Here is a 15,901-nt window from a genome sequence, read left to right on the forward strand (position 1 = left end):
CCAGCTTGAAAAGCTTAGCACTGGGGGCTTACTTTGAGTCTGTTAAAACTGTCAATCATTTGGAAACTTGATTGGTTGGATTATACTCTTCTCAGAGCCTTCGCTGCTTCTTATATTTTGTCTCCTATTTTCAGCTCCTATGTTTGTATACCATCTTTCTGGACTGCTTTTACCCGTGCCTCATCTCTTTTGCTCATGATTCACTAGAGTCAGAGTGCTCTGGGCTCACCTCAGTAGTTACTGACTTCTTGTTCCCCATCATCTCCCCATTTAGCACAATACCTAGCTACCCTTGCGCCCCCATGCCTGCACATGCTCAGTCAGAGAATGGCAGACTGTGATAATTGTATTTTCACAGCTGTTTTTCACCATCCTCACTATAGTTTAGCCTTCAAGGCATGAAGCTTGAATTGCATGTACACATGCCCTTACCTGTATTTGGCTGCGTCTGCTTATCTGGAGGGAGATTTTAGTGAATCATTTTCAAAACTGATGTGATTCTCCCTTTTGACAAAAAGGGAGGATAGTAAAGCCTAAAGAGGATAGATGACTAGTAATGGCCTGTGACTTGATTGGGCAGATTTGCCTTTAAAATTCAGGAGGATGACTATTGATGACTGATTTTGCTCTGTGATGTATATAATATACCATTAACACAAATTGACCCCTTGTCAAGTTGGTCTGTATTTTTTTTTTTTTTTGCTGTATTTCTATTCAGATGCTGTGACTAAGAGTGAAAATCCTGTGAATAAGCTTCAGACCTCACATCATGAGAAAACTATTCATTTTATTTCATTTTAGATAGTTTTGGTTGATGATTTTACCCCCCTCGTTTACTTCATTGTGCCTTCTACATGATGTATTCAAGTCTATGACTTAATATTTAACAACCTTTTCCAAATGAAAGATGTCTTGTTTACTTTTTATTTTGTTAGGATTATTTTCTATTGGTTTCTAACAAAACTTCATATGACACTTATCAGACACATACTGAACCTAGCCTACTTCTAATTTTCACCTCATCTGAGTTGAGATTGAATTGAGTGATACTTCTGAATGAAGAAAGTTGAGTCCACAAGCCAAGAACTGATGCAGTTTTATCTGTGTCCACAAAATTGTCCTGAAAGACTTAAAAAAGAAGTGACTAGCTATGGATTACAAAATTTATGTCTTGGGTATGAAGTCTCTTTTCCCAATATGTCATTTTATAGTATCATGTAGTATTTTGAATATAGGAGGTACTCGATAAGTGTTTTTTGAATGAGCAAATTGCCACTAGATATTTAGAGGTAAAAGAAATCCACTTACCAAACAAGGAATTTTGGTGATAAGATGCTATTTTGTTGATGAGATGCTCTTTTCAGGATTCCAATTCAGTTCAATTACACAGCTTATTAAGTCTCTACCGTTTGCAAGACTCAGTGCCTAAGTACTGGGAGTTGATATAAAATGCAGATATGGAGCATATAGTCTTTGTTCAGTCATTTTTCAGTTATGTCCAATTCTTTGTCATCCCATTTGTGATTTTCTTTGCAAAGATACTGGAAATATACTTTGCAAAGATACTTTGCCATTTCCTTCTCCAGATCATTTTATAGATGAGGAACTGAGACAAATAGGGTTAAGTGACTTGCCCAGGGTCACATAATTAGTAAGTGTCTGAAGTCAGCTTTGAACTCAGGAAAATGAGTCTTCCTGATTTCAGGCCCAGCACTCTATTTACTGTCCTACCTAGCTGTCCAGTGTGACATTTTTATGAATAAATGGAAATACAAATAAATAAATGTAATATAATACACTTATACACATACATATAGATGAATAAATATAATACAAAGTGATATATAAGTTAACTTGAGAGGTGCAAAAGAAAATGGAGTGCCAGGTTTGCTAGGGGAAAAAATAGCACGAGTCAACATTGTACACAGAAGAAAGAATGCTCATTTAGAGGTTAGGGGACCTGGGTTTGAATCTCCATGGACAAGTTAATCACTCACATCTTCATATCTGTAAAATAAAGTTATTAATACTTGCTGTAGCAACCTTTTGGGGCGGGTGTGAGGAAAGCATTGTTTTAAACCTTAAAGTCATTTATAAATGTGAATTACTACCTTTTAGACTATAAGCTCTAAAATGCTAGGGACTGTCTTATCTAATCTTTTTTATCTTCTCCATCTTCTAACACTTTGCTCTACACAGAAAACATGCTTAATAAACACTGACCAATTACATCAAAATCAGTGGAATTGTTTCTAGTTGCAAGAAATTAGGAAAAGCTTTATGGAATAGAGATATTTGAAGACAGCTAGGAATTCAGCAGGCGAACAGAAGCCATTACCAACACAGGGAAACCATAAGCAAAGGCAGAGGTTGGAAAGCATGGGGTGTTTGGAGGGAATAGAAAATATTCTTGTTTGGCTAGAGCAGCATTTCTCAAACTTTTTGCTCTTGGGACTGCTTTATATTCTTAAAAATTATTGAGAACCCCCCCCCCAAGAGTTTTCATTTATATGGGTTGTATCTACTGATATCTACCATATTAAAAATTAAAGCATCTTTATTTTATTATTTTGAAAAATAGTTTTAATTTCACAGACTCCCTGAAAGGTCCTTGTGGCACCCCCACTGCATTAGAGGATAGTTTAAGATAAAACTAGAAAGATAAAGTAGCTTATTCCATCCCTGTACTTTATTGTGCAAATGCCCTCTGACCTGGTGTTCCTTTGAATCTTTGACTTTTGCTATGACTACATTCTCAAGAACACAGAAGGATATTCTGGTTGTGGGTGGAGATCCCTAAAAGGACTTGGAACTTGATTTGGCCTGCTGTAGAGAACTAGTGAATGTTATCAAGCCCAGGGCTGACTATACATTATTAATATCACTGCCATATGAAGGATGGAAAGGAGTGCCTAGAGGGATAATAAGGATAGCATGGTCTGCATAGAGGAGAAATGCTTTCTTATGACCCATAAACAGATCTACAGATAGTTAAAAGGTTTCCAAGGAGAGCAGCCTAAGTGACTCCCTAAGGAGCTTATTCCATCCTACTCCCAAACTCTTACTCTAAGCCACCTAATAGTCTACTTAGCCTCTGACCTGACATTCCTTTGCTTTTTTTGACTTTTGATATGACCACGTTCTCAAAAACACAAAAAAACCACCTCCTCTCCCAGTCCACATGAAAGATCTGGGTGCTGAGGATCCTCACAGTCAGAGTGGGTACACCCTTGGGCAAAACTGGCAGTGGCTTAAAGCATAGCACCTGGTTAGAGAACAGAAGGAACCTAAAGGCAATGCTTTGGTTCTGTTGGGGTGAGCAGGGGACCCTTTGGGGAGTCATGCACAGTATGAGAATGAGGTATGTCAGAGCTTCAATGAAGATATATACCAGACTTTCCTGGGGAACCTTTCCAATGGTCTCATATCCCTTCCTATGTGACTGGATAGAAGTAGGATAATAATATTGGAAAAACTGGGGGGATTAGAGGGAAACAGCTTTCAAAGGAACAGCTTTTGAACAGTGTGAAATTATTATAACCTACATCAAATTGTTTACCATTTTAGAAAGGGGGAGGCAAGAGAGGCAGAAAAATTTGGAACTCAAAATTTTGTAAAAATGAATGTTAAAAATTGGCTTTATGTATAATTGGAAAAAACAAAATACTATTTAAAAACAGTATGGAGTTGTTGATTTTAACAAAATAGTGTTATTTAATTTTAGAGTCAAGAAGAAGAAAACCAAGCTGGTTATTTTGGCATTTTGTTAACGCAGACTTCAACAATATGATATTCCTTGTAACACTGAAATTGAAATACCCAGTACTTGAAAATTCTATGGGTAACTACCACATATTTTTTCAGGTTAATTGGTTTTATATTTTATTGCATTCATGGAGAGATGTGTTATTTGAACTATAGTGTATTGAGTGGTCATTAAATAGGAAAATTCAAAAGGAAATGTTTAAAGAAAATTCAGCGCTCAAATGAAAAACCTCCACAAAAGTGGCTTTTATTATTTGTGCTTGGAGTTTTACACAGGTCATAGTCAGTTTAATATAGAGGCTAATCTACTATAGCAACACTATATATCTTTTTGTGGAAGAAACATTCTAATAGTTGTCATACCATGTTGAGTGTCATGCACTAAGTGGAATATATTTTAACTTACAAACATAATAGAGTTCTAATGGTTAAAATGAATTGCAGTTGCCCTGTTGGAAAGTGAGGTCTTTGTAGAAAATACAATTTGTACAGAATTATTTGATTTTCCAGCACAATTTATTTTAAATCTCAGCATTAATCTTTCTCATAATATTTTAAATTATGGAAAAAGACAATTTTCTTCTTGTTGTTCAGTCATTTTAGTTGTGTCTGCCTCTCTGTGTTTGGTGTTTTCTTGGCAAAGATATGGGAATGGTTAGCCATTTTGTTCTCCAGCTCAGTTTGACAGATGAAGAAACTAAGTCAAACAGGGTTGAGTGGCTTGCACAGGGTTACATAGCTAGTAAGTGTCTGAGGCCAGATTTGAACTCAGGAAGATGAGACTTCCAGACTCCAGGCCTGGCACTCTATCCATGGTGCCATCTAACTGCCCCCAAAAGACAATATGTAGCACTAAAGGAAATATTATCATTATGAGGGAAAGTGATATAAACCAACCTTCTTCAACTAGAACAGAAAATAGCATACAGAGTATTCACTATGAGCAAGGAAACAGGTTGTCTTGCCTCATTCAGTAGCTAGTTGTGTGATGTTAGGTAAATAGCAATCCTCTTAGTCTTATTAATCAACAAGCATTTATTAAGCATCTACTATGTGCCAGGCATTGTTAGGTACTAGATGTACAAAGACAAAGATAATTCAGTGCCTGCCATCCAGGAACTTACATTCTATTGGGAAATAACATGTATACAGATAAATAAATATAAAATACTTTATGTACAAAGAAAATAAAAGATAACAGTGGTAGGGGAAGAGAACAACCAGCATATGAGAAGACCAGGAAAAGTTTCCCGGAAGAGGCAACACTCGAGCTGAGCTTCTTTTGGCAAGTTAGGGGTTCTTCAGGGTGGAGGTTGGAAGGGAGTGCAGTCCAGGTTTGAGACTGGAAGAATGAGGGCACCCTTGAAAGAATTAGGGGATCCCTGCGTAGCATAAGACCCTGTTCTTTCTTCTGACCCATCTTCAGTGAAGAGATAATTTTAATGGAAAGATAATTTCTGTTTCGGACATACTGATTTTGAGATGCCTATTGGACATTTGTTAGCAATATCCAAGCAGAACTAGAGATTAGGGGAGACAGACTGCTGAATGTTTATCTGGGAGTCATCTGAATAGGACAGCTGAACCCACGAGAACTTATGAGGTTATTATGAGTCCATGTAGAGGGAAAAGGGCCCAGGACAAAACCTTGGGGGTGCACCTTGGGAGTAAATGTTAGGGGACAGAAAAGATCCCCCAAAAGGGACTGAGGAGTTGCCAGATAAGTGGGGGGGGGAGAAGGAAGGGCTAGAGTGGTAGCTTATGCTCTCAGTGTCATGAAAACCCAGAAGAAGAAAAAAAAGGAATGTTTTCAGATGGTTGTAGGAGTATTAGATGTTGCAGAGATATAAAAAAGAATGGTACTTAAGAAAAGGCTGTTGAATTTGGCAGTAGATATTGTTTATGATGAATATGATGATACAGGGAAGTATGGGAGAATTTGTATGAGCTGATGCAAAGTGAAGGAATCAGAGCTGAAAGAACAACATGAAAAAGGGTACAACAACGGAAATAGAATAAATAACAGCAAAACAATTGAAACTGAATATCCTTTCAAGGTATTGATTAGTTGTGCTGATTTTTCCTCTTTTTCCTTTATTTTTTATCTTTAAAAAAACTTGTTAAATGGAATGGCTCTATGCAAGGGGAAAAGTATGATGAGGTTAAAAAAAAGACATTAATTAAAAACTTATTTTTAAGAAAAAACTGAATGTCTGCAATTAAAATGATCAAACTTAGTCTCAAAGAAGAGATAGGAAAATTTATCTCTGGCTTTTTTATTGAGGTTGGACAACTGTGAGTATGGAATGTTCACTGTCATGTCAGACTTGATTGATGTGTTGGTTAGTTTTGTTCAACTTTTTTTCCCCTTTTTGAATGTTTGGTTATAAGAGATGGCTCTTTGGGAGGGAGATAAGAGAAATCTGTTTGGAAATAATGGTGATATAAAAACAAATATAACTATAAAAATTTTGAAAGATGAAAAAGAGATCCACTTCAGAAAAAGCAGTTATTATCTCTAGTTGTAAAAGGGTGATTGACATGCCTGTCCCTAGCCACTTTACAGGGGTCTCATTAAGAACAAATGAGAGCAGGAATGGAAATAATACCTGTGTCTTCAAGTATTTCTGATTATTAAGTAACGTAAATGATGTAAATTCAGTGATGACTGATGTAAGCTAAAGCATTTTAAAAGGGCCTAAAAGATTTTTTAAAAGAAAAATGTGAAAGGAAGTAAACGCATTGAATAAATGGCTACATGTAGAGAATGAAATCCAGTAGGGATGAGGAGAAAAGTTACATAAAATTCATGGGAGAGAATGGCTGTTCCCTCCAAGGGAACAGTATGCCACAAGATGAATGATTATTGCATTGTTCACATTTAAAAACATATCTAGTATTGAGTGGAGCATTTATGTTCTGGAGCCATAACTACTGGTGGGCTCTCAGGGCTTTCTCTATCAGGAAGGTGTACATCTCTTCTTTGGGATTGTCTAGAGATTGCTGTTCACGTGCCTCATGTCTTCCATCTCCACTCCTTGCAGTCCTTCATTGGCCCATGTTGAGCATTATGGCTCAGTTCCCTCACCTAAGGCACACTCTCAAGGTCCCTGCCTAGCACAGCAAAACCACGTGTTTCTTGGCCCACCTTCAGCACCATCCTGCTGCTAGAGTATCTGCCTCTAGGTACTCATCTTTGCCTCTTCTACCCCTATACAGATGCATGTGGGGCTCTTTTCAGTGGGATACTCTCCTTTTCCAGTGCAGCTTTACCCACACTTGGACTGCCTTCTGTGCCAGTGAGGTTGTCAGCTCTCTCTCTACCCACTCACACCTTCTAAGTTAGCTCTTTTTATAAGAGAAAAGGGTCAACTGGATTTGCATAGGCCAACACTGTTCTCTGGTAATTGGCCAATTCCTTAAAAACTTATTCACATCTCATGTTTTTCTTTATTTCCTTGTCATTCTCTCACCAGCGTCCTTGCTGCTATACACAACTTCCCCTGTGTGATAGTACCAGGGTTTCCCATTTCCTCACCTTAGGAATTTGTTTGACCTAAACACAACAAAGAAACCATCATGGAGCCTTGATCAGCCCCCTGCCTCTCTTGAAGAAACTTCTTTATGAGGGCATAAAAAGAGTGAGGACCTCTTTGACTTATTTGGGTTTGAGAAGACCAAGCTAGTCACTCTACCCTGCCCTGATAACCAGATGCTTCCCTCTCTTTACAATTCTGGAAGCATAATGAAATCCACACCGCCTTTGTACCCAGAGGGAATATCAGTCTACTTCTATGATACCTCAAGATTTCTAAACCAGAATACCTCTCCTTGGTCAATCACTGGGGTGTGTGTGTGTGTGTGTGTGTGTGTGTGTGTGTGTGTGTGCGCGTGCGCGTGCACGCGCGTGTGTGCGTGTGTGTCTCACCCAAGGATACCCAGGGAGTAAACATCAGAAGAGGTGTATGCACATATGTAAATATCTACATATACATGTGTCTGTGTATGTATGTATGATGTATATAGCTGTCCTCCTTAGAATGTAAGCTCCTTGAGGGCAAGGATTGTCATTGCTTTGGTTTTTCCATCCTCAGTGCTTAGCACACTGCTTGCCACTAAGTAAACAAATCATAAATGCTTTTTTCATTTGTTTATCCCAAGCTTCCTCCAAATGGTGACAGAGTTTCTAGTTCCTCTGTTTTCTTTGGGTCGTTATTCCCAGCTGGGGCACTGCTAAGATTTGTATAACTCAGGAACTATATAACTATATAACTATATAACTATATAACTACAGGCTCTGTAGAACTGATACTTTTCAGCAGACGGCGTTAGACTGCCATCTACAGTTAGCTCAGCTGATCTAACTCAGTAAACATTCCTGTTCTTCCAAAGGGATGGTACAATGGGAAGAGCACTGGCTCTGGAAGCCAAGGGCCTGAGTTCAAACCCCTCCTCTGATGCTCACTGGTGGTCTGGGGTAAGTCACTTAAGTTCCTCGCCGAGTCGCCTTTTCTCTCCTGTAAAATTAGGAGGTTGAACTTAGATGGCCTCCGAGGTCCCTTCCAGCCCTAGATCTGTGATCCCATAACATTCAGATCGTCCACATAAATTAACACCTCCACATAATTCAGGTCACCAACTACCTTCTCTATGTAGCAGGCCTCCTGGGGACATTTCTCCGATTTGTATGTACACTCACAGATTGGTGTCCCCACCGACCAGGCAACTGTTTTGTTTCTAAGGGTAACCCTGAGTGGCTGTGTTTCAGATGTTATGGCTCCTGAGCCTCCACCAATGTGCAATTCATTAACAATGAATAAATCTAATTACCTTTTAGAAGGGACATTTTACTAAGAGGGTATAGCGATAATGACAATAATCATAGCTAGCATTTGTATGGTGCTTTAAGGTTTGTGGAGTGCTTTCTATATGTTATCTCATTGGATCCTCACAAGAACCCTGTGACATTGGTACTGTTATTATCCCCATTTTGTTGTTGAGGAAATGGGGGCACAGAGAGGTGCAGTGACCTGCCCAGAATTACACAGCTATTAAGTGTCCAAGGCAAGATTTGAATTTCTGGTTGCCTTACTCCAAGTTCTACTCTATCTGTTATACTACTTAGCTGCCATAAGAACAAAGTATAAAACGTTTCCTCCAAAACTAGGGACTGACTATTTCACAAACACAGGTCTATGGTGAGAGTAGGCTCATGCCTAGAGTTACAGTGATAATGAGACACACAGATAACAAAGAGGCGACTCATAACTCCACTGAGGAAGTCTCTTTTCTCTTTAGAAGCCCCCTGGAAGCTCCTCTTAGGTGTAGCTCACTGCTGGACTCAGAGGGTCCACGCCTTTCTGGAATCCAGAGCTGACACATCTGTCAGCCACAAGAGGGTCACACTCCTGGAAGCTGGCTTTCTTCACAACCTCTGGTCCTGGAACTCTTTTTTCTCCTCATAGAATCCCCATGCAGAAACCCTTGAGTAACTATCTCTGAATCCATCTGTCCTCTGTTTATCTAGATGGAGGTTTTTCTTACTGATTCTCTCTCCCTGATTCTGTCTGGATGCACCATCTGCTACTGGTCTCTCTACTACATCTCTCTGATGCCTCACTCTTAGAAATAACTATTTGGTCAGCCAGTGAATAAACATTAGGGCCTACTATGTGCCAGTCACTGTGCTAAGTGCTAAGGATCCGAAAAAGGCAAAAGATAGTCCCTGCCTTCAGTGTAACCATTTCTATTCCCCTCTTTAATTGTTATACAAATTCAGAAAGCCAGTGACAATCCTCCTGCTCACAACATGGGGGGAAGATGACACATAAAAAGAAGCTGAAAGGGGGTTGGGAGCTTGAGGACATTCAGAGGAGTGCAGCTGAGTGGGAAATGATGAGATGGCTGTCCTGCCTCCGCTCCTTAAATGGAAGATCTGGGAGGAGCTCACGCTATCCACCCTGTGCCCTCTCCAGTCTGAAGAAGGAAGGGCCCTCAGGGGCAGGGAATACTGAGGAAATGTGAATTTTCAACGATGATCTTACAGGAATGATGAGATTCAAGAGAGCACTGATGAAGTCCAGAGGAGTGTGGCTGGGTGGGAAATACTGAGGAAAGTGACGAAGGTAGAAGCATTGTCTCCTGGTGGAAATTTCCTGCTGATGTGAATCATGCAATCCATTTTTGACCCCCTGTTCTTCCTGTGATCATTTTTTCCCTTTTACCCTATACTCTTTGTGGTGCTACCCTTACGGGTGTTGATTGCCCTCAGTAACTCTGCTTTCCCTTCTCCTGTGGTAAAATATTCTCTCTGGATACACAGTGCTTTTTGTCAGAGAAAGAGAAGTCTAATGCACCATCCTTCCAAGAATATGTCTCTTACCCTATGGGACAGCTCCCTTTCTACTGTAGCCCCTGTTCTTTCTGAATGATTATAGGCATTGTCTTCCCTTTGCTATTTAAATCAGTCATTTTATTTTCCTTTCAGAGGAGAAACAGTGAGCCATCTTTTGACTTCACTGAAACTTCTTTATGTGTTCTGCTCAACTGAAATTTATAGTAAGAATATCACTGTGGATGGGAGTCACTTCCTCCAGTAGCGTAACCATTTGTTAGACAAAGATCGCCCATTTAGAGGAGCAAGAGTACTCTCAGATATGTGACTTCTGACAAGCTTGCTTATGTGAACATACTTCATTTGCTGGTTTTCAGCCCAGCATGTAGCAGTTTGTATATTTAAGTCAGTCATACATTAATCAGGGCCTGCCTGTAGGTATTCAGTGTAACTATTACTTTTCTCCTCTTCAGTTGTTATACAAACTCAGAAAGCCAATGACAATCCCCATTTCTTTAGCCTGGGAAAAAGAAGGCTAAGGGAAGACCAATAATTCTATTGAAGTGTGTGAAAAATAATGATACAAAAGATGTTGACCAGCTGTTGGCCTTCTCTACTGAAGACTAAACAAGAAGAAAGAAGTTTACACTGTAGCATGAAAGGTTTAGATTAGATATAAAGATTTTTAGACTTGACAGTGTGTTTCTCAGGTACATTATGAAGTATCATTCAAAGGTCTTTTCAAAACAGGGTAATTTGTCTCCTGTCTCTGATAGGTTGGGAATAGTTTTGCTGTAGATCAAGTGATGGATTAAATAATCACATAAGTTTACTTCCATCTCCTATGGTTTTATCCATCTTTTTTCCAGACTGTAAATATTTATAGATTATCAATCAACTTGGAAGTTGAGAAATGATTTCATGTAAAAGCAAATATTGGAGAAACAATGGGATGCCAAAGCATCCCATTACATACACCACAGAACATTTTATTTTCTTTTTTAAAATGACATTTTATTTTTTCCCAATTGCATGTAAAAACAAGTTTTAACATTCATTTTAAAAAAATTTTAAGTTCCAGATTCTCTCCCTTCTTTCTTTCCTTCTCTCTTCCCTTAGACAGTAAGCAAATTGATAGGTTATACATTTGCAATCATGCAAAACACATTTCCATGTTAGGCATGTCGTAAAAGAAAAAATAAACCAAAAAAGAAACCCACAAAAAATAAAGTGAAAAATAATGTGCTTTAGTCTGCATGTACACTGCATTAGTTCTTTCTCTGGAGGTGGATATTAGTTTTCATTATGAGTCCTTTGGAATTATCTTGGATCGTTGTGTTCCTGAGAAGAACTAAGTCATTCACAGTTGAGCACAGTAGTGCTGTACCTGCTGTGTGTGTACAGTTCTGCTCACTTCACTTTGCATCAGTTCATGTAAGTCTTTTCAGGTTTTTCTGAAATCATCCTGCTTGTCTTTTTTTATAGCACAGTAGAATTCCATTACAATCCATTACGATCCATTTCATTACATCAAACTTGTTCAGCCATTCCCCAATTGATGGGCATCTCCTCATTTTCCAATTCCTTGCCATCACAAAAAGAGATGTTATAATTATTTTTGTGTAATAGATCCTTTCTCTTTCTAAAAAAAATTTAATTTTTTTTTTGGGAATACAGATCTAGTAGTGGTATCGCTGTATCAAAGGATATTCACAGTTTGATAGCCCTTTGGGCATAGTTACAAATTGTTTTCTAGAATGGTTGGATCCGTTCACAACTTTACCAACAGTGTGTTAGTATCCTAATTTTCCCACATCCCCTCCAACTTCTATCATTTTCCTTTTCTTTCATATTAGCCAATCTTATAGGTGTGAAGTGGTACCTCAGAGTTATCTTAATTTGCATTTCTCTAATCAATAGTGATTTAGAGCATTTTTTCATATGACTATAGATAGCTTCAATTTCTTTGCCTGAAAACTGCTTGTTCGTATCCTTTGACTATTTGTCAATTGGGTTCTTATAAATTTGACTTAGTTCTCTATGTATTTGAGAAATGAGGCCTTTATCAGAGATAATTGCTGTGAAGAATGTTTCCCACCTTTTTGCTTTCCTTCTAATCTTGGTTGCGTTGGGTTTTTTTTTTTTGTTCAAAAAGTTTTTAATTTTATGCAATCAAAATTAGTCATTTTAGATTTCATAATGATCTCTCTATCTTGTTTGTTCCCAAATTCTTCCCTTATTCATAGATCTGATAGGTAAACTATTCCATACTCTCCTGATTAACTTATGGTATCACCCTTTATGTCTAAATCATGTGCCCATTTTGACCTTATCTTGGTATACAGTGTAAGATGTTGGTCTCTATACTAAGTTTCTGCAATACTCTATTCCAGTTTTCCCAGTAGTTTTTGTCAAATAGTGAGTTTTCGTCCCCAAAGCTTGGATTTTTGGGTTTACCAAACACTAAATTACTATGGTCATTTATGACAATGTATTGTGTACATGATCTATCCCACTGATCCACCACTCTATTTCTTAGCCAGTACCTGATCATTTTGATAATTACAGTTTTGTAATAGTAGTAGTAGTAGTAACAGTAACAGTAGTAGTAGTAGTAGTAGTAGTAGTAGTAGTAGTAGTAGTAGTAGCAGTAGCAGCAGCAGTACTAGTAGTAGTAGTGGTCCAGCTAGGCCCCCTTCCTTCAAATTTTTTCATTTATTCCTTTGATATACTTGACCTTTTGTTCTTCCAGATGAATTTTGTTGTTATTTTTTCTAGCTCTACAAAGTAGTCCTTTAGTAGTTTGATTTATATGGCATTGACTGAGCAAATTAATTTAGATATTATCATTTTTATTATATTGGCTTGGCCTATCAATGAGTGATTTATTATTTCTTAGAATAATTCCAAATTGCTTTTCAGAGTGATTAGACCAATTCATAAGTCTACCCACAATGCATTAGTGTGCCTATATTTCCACAATCTTTCCAACATTTACTGTTCCCATCTTTTGGGCTCTCAGTCTCTCTCTCTCTCTCTCTCTCTCTCTCTCTCTCTCTCTCTCTCTCTCTCTCTTTCTTCCTCCCCTTCTCCCTCTCCCTTCCTCCTCTACTCCCTCCCTCCCCTCTCTTTTTATGGTATGATATTGAATATTCAGGTCACTATCTATTTTGAGCTTATTGTGGCCAATTATGTATGATGTTGGTCTAAACCTAATTTCTGTCACAATATTTCCCATTTTCCCCAGGAGTTCTTGTTGAATAGGGAGCTCTTCTTAAGTAAATTATGTTAAGTTTATTGAACACTAGATTATTGAGTTCATTTTTTTTCTTGATTCTTCTTACCTAGTCTGTTCCACTGATAGACTTTTGTGTTTTTTGATCAATACTAAGTCATTTTGATGATTATTGTTTCAGAGCGTCTTGTGAAGTTACATCTTTTACGTAAGTATATGATATATGTGTTGCCTATGTAGGTTATATGTATGTCCTTATGAGTTGTCTAAATGCTGTGGCTTACAATGATACATTAACACATATCCCAGATAAATGTATCCAAATTCCTGATAGATATTAATCTTTGGGTTTGGGAACTAGAAACTATAATTTCCTGGAATCGTCCAAATCAAGTTATTCTGTTTTTTATAACATTTCATATGTGTGATTTTAAATAATGAGTGACCATAATAATAAGCAATGAATCATATCATTTTTCTATCATAGGATTATACTAAAAGTTTGAAAGCTTTTCCATAAAAAATAACAAATGCATGCTTTATTGTAATTATAAGACAATATATTGTGACAGGATTACATATTTTAATAATATGTAAAAGTTGTGTCTATCTCATGTAGACATTTGATAATAGAAAACATTAAAAGAAGGTAATATTATCACAAAGTAAATGCCAAATAAAAGTAATTTAAAAACAGAAAGATACCAGAACAGATATTTAATATTTAAAAGTTATCATTCTGAAAATGAAATATCAGATTTAATAGTATTTCAAAGAATTGTAGGCTACAATGATTCAAACACTGGAAAATGCCAGTGAACATTATTGGGTAATATTTGACCAATGTAACATTCAGATTTCCTAGCAAGATTAATGGTAATACACTGAATCACATGTTGAAATGGCCAATCTAAGACTGATTTTGCTTCCCAAACTTATTATTTCTTGGAACACAACCCATAGAATTTTTATAAATTATGCAATACATACAAAGTTATTAATATTTATCTTATTTGCATGAAGACTTTCTGTTAGCAGCAGACACAAACACATATTTATAGCATGGCAACAGTTACAAGAAAGATTTTCAGGTTATATTGTGACTGCTTCTTTCTTATGTGATCCTTTCCTGGTTCCTGGAAATGTCAACCATAACCTTTGACTTTGTACATCAGAGTTTCCTTGATTTTGACTTGACATCAATGGATTCTTTTGAACCAGAAATGTTTTTTTTTTTTTGTTGATTGTAATCTTTAATTCTTGCAGGAGAATTAAAATATCCTTTCCCAATTTCTTGATTGATTTTTCTCAGGATTCAGAAAAAAGCCAGCAAATTCTCAAAGAAATGTTAGGAAGGAATTCCCACATGGAAACACTATCTTGGAAACTTATCTACCATTCTCCAAGGGAGACTTTGATTCCTGCCTGGAGGGAAGGAGGAAATTGGGGCCAATGGGCTAGCCCCTCTGCCCTTCCCAGGAGAGGAGGTCCTGGGCTAGAATTATATCTATCTCATCTTCCTAAATATTGCTAGTCTAGGGGAAATGAGTTTGTGGCTAGTTCAAGCTGCTTTCCTAATCTCTGTCCCTTAAATGGGAAAGAGTACCTTAAATTTGTATCTGAAGGTCTGACTCCCTTCTCACTAAATATTAGTTACACAAAAGAATGTTTAAATAGTGAATAAACCCACATGTTCATGTTGATGGTAAACAGACACCAAACAATACATACAAAGAATGAACTCTCCTAGTATGAGGAATACATCTTAGCTCAACCAAAAAAGAAAGTCTCCAGTCTTACTAAAGAGAAAATTCCCTGAAGTCTCTAGGTAGGCAAGCCAGAAATAAGGACATGTGGACATGTCAGAGTGCCAGCTCCTCCTCTATATGTCTGCTACTTCTTAAAGTCCTGTTCTCTCTCTCTCTCTCTCTCTCTCTCTCTCTCTCTCTCTCTCTCTCTCTCTCTCTCTCTCTCTCTCTCTCTCTCTCTCTCTCTCTCTCTCTCTCTCTCTCTCTCTCTCTCTCATATTTCCCCCTGAAGTGACACTCTGCTCATGTATTTTTTCTAACCTATTGAATGTATCTTCTCTTGAAGCTACAAACCACAAGAAGGCCTTTGCTCTTTCAGGATCTCACCAACTCTGCCTTTCACGTAAGCATTCAGTGTCAAATAGTCTTTACACCCATGAGAAGAGTCTTTAGCAAATGCACCAACTTGAACCTTCGGTTACAGAAGTTCTTGGTTTGCAGTTTTGGTCTGACAGTGTTTATAAGAATCTTTATTAAAGTTGCAGCATTTTGTCCTAATAGAGTTAGTAAAACAGGATCCCAGGGATATTTATGATTCTATACTGTACAGGTAATTAATAGAAGTTTCTGAGATAGAGGGAACCACTGGGGAACTAGGTTGTACACTGTTTTTTATTCCTTCAAAATATGATGATTTAGAAAATGGTTGTTGGCAATTTGTCTAAATATGACTGGACAAGACCATCATCCAACTAGCAGACACCAAGCACCAGTAAAAATGCTCAGTAACTTGTGGCTGCAAGGTTATTTATACACTAG

At 37.6% G+C, this 15,901-nt stretch overlaps 1 protein-coding gene across 3 annotated transcripts in view; it reads left to right on the plus strand.

Moving 5' to 3' along the window:
• Positions 1–15,901, plus strand: part of SCFD2 (sec1 family domain containing 2) — a 434,090-nt gene that overhangs the window by 37,688 nt on the left and 380,501 nt on the right. For 2 of the 3 annotated variants that reach the window (XM_036765461.1, XM_036765463.1), the window contains exon 3: positions 13,516–13,542. The exons of the other annotated variant lie outside the window; for it this stretch is intronic. In XM_036765461.1, the coding sequence (XP_036621356.1) occupies positions 13,516–13,542 (27 nt within the window). The remainder of the gene's footprint in view (positions 1–13,515; positions 13,543–15,901) is intronic. 3 annotated transcript variants of the gene reach the window in all.

This window comes from Trichosurus vulpecula, chromosome 6 (assembly GCF_011100635.1).
Source record: "Trichosurus vulpecula isolate mTriVul1 chromosome 6, mTriVul1.pri, whole genome shotgun sequence".
Taxonomy (NCBI): domain Eukaryota; kingdom Metazoa; phylum Chordata; class Mammalia; order Diprotodontia; family Phalangeridae; genus Trichosurus; species Trichosurus vulpecula.